Here is a 6,031-nt window from a genome sequence, read left to right as displayed (position 1 = left end):
CCTGCCCAGTGTACCTCCATATTACCTATGAAACAGTGTCATTTATTGCATTGATGTATGATTTAAAATGCATTTTAACACATGTTCATATATTCCTGAACCTTCTGTGGAATCTGTCTGAAGGCTTCTAGGAAGACGGCGGTTATCTCTTTTGGCAGGTCTGACACCATGGTGCCCAGAGTGAACACTATAAAGCCATGCGCTCCTGACACCCAGGACTCCAAATCCTGCACAAAACACACACACAGTAGGTCTGCATTCATCTCTCTTTATCTATCTCCATCTCCCTGCATTAAAATCCAAAACATATGGAGCTTACTTCAGGCAGAGGGTCTCTCACATTGCAGTTGATTCCACCAACTAGAACTATATTTGGCATGAGAGGGCGTGGCAACTCCAGCGCAAAGTCAATCCTGTTTAAACACAGTATCACAATATTTATGTGAATATGGCACAGATAATGTTTTTCTTTCAGTGTTCATTAGTGGCACAAAATAGCAGCAACAGTAAAATTACCTTTGCATTAAATACATCCCCTGTTTCAGTGCAATAGTATATGTGTATTTCTACAGGACAGTCAAGGTTTTTGTGTATTCTTCTCCCAAATAACAACCTTTGTACATGTTACCTCTGCAGCCAGATAGCAGAGTCTGACAGCACTTCAGCCACGCCTACCTCCTCTCCCAGGAACTCATGGGCTATGTTGTCAAAGTGCCAAAACAGCAGTCGGCATAGCAGCGGCTCCAGTAAAGCCACCTGCAGGTCAAAATAAACAAGCAGAGCTGAAATCCATCCATCCATCTTCAGCCGCTTATCTGGGGTCGAGATATAATCTCTCCACCTAGTCCTGGGTCTTCCCTGAGGCCTCCTCCCAGCTGGACGTACGTGGAACACCTCCCCAGGAAGGCGGCCAGGGGGCATCCTTACCAGAGGCCCGAAACACCTTCACTGGCTCCTTTTGACGCAAAGGAGCAGCTGCTGTACTCAGAGTTCCTCACTGATAACTTTGTTTCTCACCCTATCTCTAAGGGAGAAGCCCCCTCCCTTCTCCCACTGCTGAAATGGAACTGGGCCATCGTGACATATGTGATTTTGAATGTTCGGTAAAGTAGAGAGACACACGCAAAGGGCTTCTGCTACATTGCCAAACTGAATGACGTGAGGTGGTTTGACAGTGGTGGCATGTTAATCGGTTCAAGGTGTTCCATTGCCAACATCTCAGACATAGGCCACCCGACTATCTGTGGTTTACTTAGTAAAGCAGAGTAGAGTTGATTTTACAGAATCAAAACATAGCAATCCTTTCTACATGCACCTGTCCATGCATATGTGGCCATAAGTGCTCACCAAGGTGTTGAAAGTTCTCTCCTTGAAGCTCATTCTGTCTGTGTATCCAGTGAAGAAACGAGGCACATATGACGGCGGGGAGGGGCAGCCCGTAGAGTACATATCCAAAGAACAAGGAATTCCCCTCAGCAAATTAATTGTGGGGATACCTGAAAAGGATTTAGGGAAGACTAGTGAGGAGATGTGCAGATGATAACACCAACAACAAAAGCATGGCAAAACTCACCTAATTTCCGAGCTATTAATGAGCCTGTGGGTATCAATGGGTCTGTTAAGACAGCATCAAATTTCTGCAGAGTGAAAAGATGTGAGGGAAAAACAAGAGAAGGGGGTGAATCTTAAACAGTTTGTACTAATAAAGCACCTTTTACTTATGTACACACACATGCATTGATTCTACAGAAGTCCAACACGTGAACACAATATTGTGCAGCACAACTTAATTTTTTATTCTTTCCTCTTTTAACATTATCAAAAGACCACTCAGCCATTAGAGGGGCCCGACCCCTCGGTTGAACACCTCTGGATTGAAATACCTAATTTTATATATAGTAGTTTAAGCTAGCTCCACCTCAACCAGCTACAACACTTTAATGGTGTTTACACTTTAATGTTTCAGTTTTAACAATTAAATAAAATCCTATACTAATACATCAATCACAGGCTGTTTTTCTGCAGAATCAGAACTTTTCACTGTTTAAGTATATTTAGCAGCACTTTTACATAGCTAAAAATGTGAATACTTCTTCCACTATCCTGACTTCAGTAGATACAGTGTTTGTGCATACGAGCAGGAACACCTTACAGTATAATACAATCCAATACAGCAACATCCCAAAAAGAGGTTAAAGAGTATTAGACAAAGTCTAGACAAATTCCTCACAAATTCAGTATAACATGCTGTGTTCATCATCTGTATTTGTACTCACCTGCTGTGCCAGATGTGAGATGAGACTGGCATTGAACAGTAGTCTCTCTGTAGTGGTATGGAAAAAGCCTTTTATTCTCTGGAACTGTGAGAAACGTTTCCTTATTTTGTCTGTGAACGACTGTGCAGATTTGTGCAATATGTCCTTGTGTGTGGCCATGATTGAATCAATATACTCCCTGTCATAAGGAACAGGATAGGTGACAGTGTTGAAGTGTTTCCCTGGACCCATCCGTACGTTGACCTCTGGTATTACCACAGTGACCCGGTGCCCACGCCGACCCATTTCTTGGATAATGGCCTTCATACCCACCCAGTGACTCCCATCCATGGGTACCACCAGCAAGTTGCCCAAGAAACCTGAAGAACCAGTGTCACGTGCATGAATGGTGCTGGTGGCTTCAGCCTCCTCAGTCTCCACCTTCTTCTCTGGCCTGGAGTTTTCTTCCACGGACCACCTCGTCTTATCTACAGCCCCACTCACCTGCAAATCCATGTTTAGCAGCAGGAACACAAACACTGCTGCTTTCCACATTATTCTCTTTCCTCGGGGTCAACAGCTCACTGAATCCAACACAGAGAGAAAAAGGTGGTCAAAGTGGACTTCTCTGTGCTGTCCCCTCCCCTCACGCTACTCTGTGTTGTTGAAATTCCTCTGTGAATTAGCAGAGTTGTGTGTGTTCAAAGTCCTCACTTAAACAAGAGCGACATTTGCGGTCCTAGCTAACAGTTGTAGGCCAATAATGTGGCTAACAAGCTTTAATCGCATAGTGTGGGTGCTGATAGTAAATTAGGATATCACCTGTTCACATTAGAGGGAGGAGGAGAGAGGGGGTGATGAGGGAATGCCTAATTTTTGCTGAACGTGGTTCACAGTGTTTCTAGTATTTTATGGATATCTTCACTGTATGGAACTGATCACCTGTATAGTCTAACTGGAGCGCAGTGCTCGCGGTGCTGCGTTGGGAGGCCTGGAAATTGGAAGTGTTTGGTTTGGCTTATCAAGTTGGATGTCTAATGTGCTTTGCATGCTACGGCTGTGGCTATGGATATTGCTGGATTCACATTGGAAACATATTGTGACGCTCATTGTTTTATATGTTAAAAATGAGTGGATCAAGTGCTGATTCAAATGATGGCAAATCTGATTTGAAAAAAATGAAAAATCACTCTCACAGAAAAAGGTCTGGAAGTGAATAAAATAAAGACTGATATTGTCTCTCAAGGAGCTCATGAAAGATGATGAAAATACTTTAAAGGTTAAGCAACAGTTGGATGTTTTGGAGAAGTTGTCTGAAAATGCTATTGAATTGCACACGTCTGATGCATTTAATTCCATCTGCTGAACAAGAAAAACAAAATAAATGGTTCACAAGCATCAACAAAACCAATCAAGTATTTATTGAGGATGGCAAAGTATGGCTTTCAGAAATCAGTCAACATCCAAGCAGACCTCCTTCAGAGCTACCTGATAATGACGAAAGGCCTCAGGAAGCTCTGTCAGAGGAAAAAGGAGAAGTTAACAACAGTCAAGAATCTGAATCTCATCATTACATTTATTCATTTAGCTGACGCTTTTATCCAAAGCGACTTACACTTGCTACATATGTCAGAGGTCGCACGACTCTGGAGCAACAAGGGGTTAAGTGTCTTGCTCAGGGACACAATGGTGGATCCCACACAAAAGGCAAGCGTCTTATCTATGCACCACCACCACTCATCAAAATCCTCAACATGACGACCAGGATGAAATATTAGCAAGTGACAGTATATCAAATCAAGGCAGCAGAAACTCTAGTATCTCCACAACTTCATCTGCACGTATCAGAGCAGAGGCTAAGGTGGCTGCTTTGCTTACACGTCAAAGGCTGCTCAAAGAAAAACATGCTCTTGAGGAATAGGAAGAAAGGAAAAAGGAAAGAACAACTTCAGCTTGAAGCCGATATAGTTGCATCAATGGCGAAAATGGCTGTCTTAGGAGCCTCTGGATCTGCTTCACAGCGATCACATGGAATGAAGTCCTATATTGAGAAAAGTGAAAGAAAAACTGAAGGTTGATGCAAAGACTTTTGTACCACATAAACCTGAAACGTATGGAAAGGGAAAATCATTACCTGACAATGCTGATTCCAACTTAAGAAGAACAAGGCTTAAACAAGAGCAAGCAGACAATGCCCTTCATCTCCACCAGGGGGCCTCAGAGATAATGAGAACACAGCGCATAAACCCAAATGCAGCAGCGCCTCAAGTATCTCATGACAATCATGTCCATACATCTCCTTCTATGAATGGCAACAATGATCACATTCCACTGTTGTCTATAATGGAGAAACAAAATGAACTAACTTCAATGCTGATGAATCAGCAATGCCTTTCATCATTGCCGAAGAGAGACATCCAAATATTTGATGGTGATCCACTACAGTACCATGCTTTTATGCAACACTTTGAACAGGTTATTGAGGGAAGAACTGATAATGCTGAAGATTGTTTGCATTTCCTGGGTCAGTACACCAGGGGGCAACCAAGAGAGCTTATCAGAAGCTGTCAACACAGGACTGATGGCACTGGGTATGCAAAGGCTAAAACCCTACTGTTTGAACACTTTGGAAATGAGTATATGATAGTGTCTGCATACTTGGAAAAGGTGACTTCATGGCATTTAATTAAGTCAGAAGATGGAAAGGCTTTACAGGCATACAGTCTCTTCTTGTGTGGATGTTGCAATGCCATGGATGAGGTTCACGGTCTGTGTGAATTAAATACTCCTGCCCATATGCTTACTGTGATAAGGAAACTGCCCAACAAATTGAGAGACAAGTGGCGAACAGTGGCATGTGATATTCAGGAAAGACACCGCCGAAGAGCTATGTTCATTGATATTGTGGGTTTTATTGAACATCAAGTCAAAATTACAACTCACCCTGTATTTGGAAACTTACAGGATGCCCCACCGATGGTGACGAACAAAGAAAATAGCAGAGCAAAACCATCGTGCTCAAGGACTCAGGGAAGTAGCTTTGCCACTACTGTCACTGCGTTTGAAAAAAGAACTCAAACAGAAAATATGGTTAAACACAGACATTCATCTGCACCATCATGCACAGTTTCTATGTGGACGACTGTCTTGCTTCTGTTGCTTCAGAACAGGAAGCTATAGCCTTCTACAAAGACCTTGGAAACTTCTGTGCAAAGGGTGGCTTTCATCTAACAAAGTGGAGAAGTAACAGTCGCAAGGTGCTGGCAGCTATACCTGATAAGGAGGAGGAGGAGGAGGAGAAAGCAAAGGAAGTCAAGCACCTGGATTTGGATCAAGACTCGCTACCTGTGGAAAGAGCACTGGGGGTGCGGTGGTGTGTTCAATCTGACACCTTTAAGTACAGCATTACCATTCAACACAGACCATTGACCCGTAGATGTATCCTTTCAACTGTCAGCTCTTTCTATGACTCTCTGGGAATCCTATCTCCTGTTGTTTTTACAGCTAAACGGATCCTTCAGGATCTGTGTCATAAGGGGCTAGGATGGGAAGACTCTATACCAGCACTGGTTGCCCAAGAGTGGATAGACTGGGTGGAAGAGTTACACCAGTTGGATGGATTCAGCATCAGACGCTGTTTAAAACCTCTCAACTTTGAAGAAGCAACTACTGCTTGATTACATCATTTTGCGGATTCAAGTGAGAAGGGATATGGTACTGTTACCTATCTGCTGCTGCAGAATAACTGCTCTCAGACACACAGTGCATTCATAATG

At 43.1% G+C, this 6,031-nt stretch overlaps 1 protein-coding gene and 1 long non-coding RNA gene across 2 annotated transcripts in view; both read right to left on the bottom strand.

The window, feature by feature from the left end:
* The window catches only part of LOC123972059 (UDP-glucuronosyltransferase 1A1-like), a 4,121-nt gene extending 1,157 nt beyond the window's left edge, over positions 1-2,964 (bottom strand). Inside the window, exons 1-7 of the mRNA XM_046051266.1 lie at positions 2,277-2,964; positions 1,574-1,637; positions 1,348-1,496; positions 629-756; positions 320-413; positions 102-227; positions 1-25 (exon numbers count right to left, since the gene is read on the bottom strand). The exon at positions 1-25 is cut by the window's left edge and continues 322 nt beyond it. Of these exons, the coding sequence (XP_045907222.1) occupies positions 1-25; positions 102-227; positions 320-413; positions 629-756; positions 1,348-1,496; positions 1,574-1,637; positions 2,277-2,810 (1,120 nt within the window). The 5' untranslated portion in view covers positions 2,811-2,964. The remainder of the gene's footprint in view (positions 26-101; positions 228-319; positions 414-628; positions 757-1,347; positions 1,497-1,573; positions 1,638-2,276) is intronic.
* Positions 2,965-4,260: 1,296 nt separating this feature from the next.
* LOC123972064 lies at positions 4,261-5,231 on the bottom strand. The gene is made up of 3 exons (XR_006825359.1): positions 5,199-5,231; positions 4,390-4,471; positions 4,261-4,296 (listed from the first exon to the last, which is right to left on the bottom strand). It is a non-coding gene; the product is annotated as an uncharacterized LOC123972064 (long non-coding RNA).
* Positions 5,232-6,031: the final 800 nt, after the last annotated feature.

The sequence above is a fragment of the Micropterus dolomieu genome, linkage group LG06 (genome assembly GCF_021292245.1).
Source record: "Micropterus dolomieu isolate WLL.071019.BEF.003 ecotype Adirondacks linkage group LG06, ASM2129224v1, whole genome shotgun sequence".
NCBI classification, from domain to species: Eukaryota; Metazoa; Chordata; class Actinopteri; order Centrarchiformes; family Centrarchidae; genus Micropterus; species Micropterus dolomieu.
This window is presented reverse-complemented; position numbering and strand designations above follow the sequence as displayed.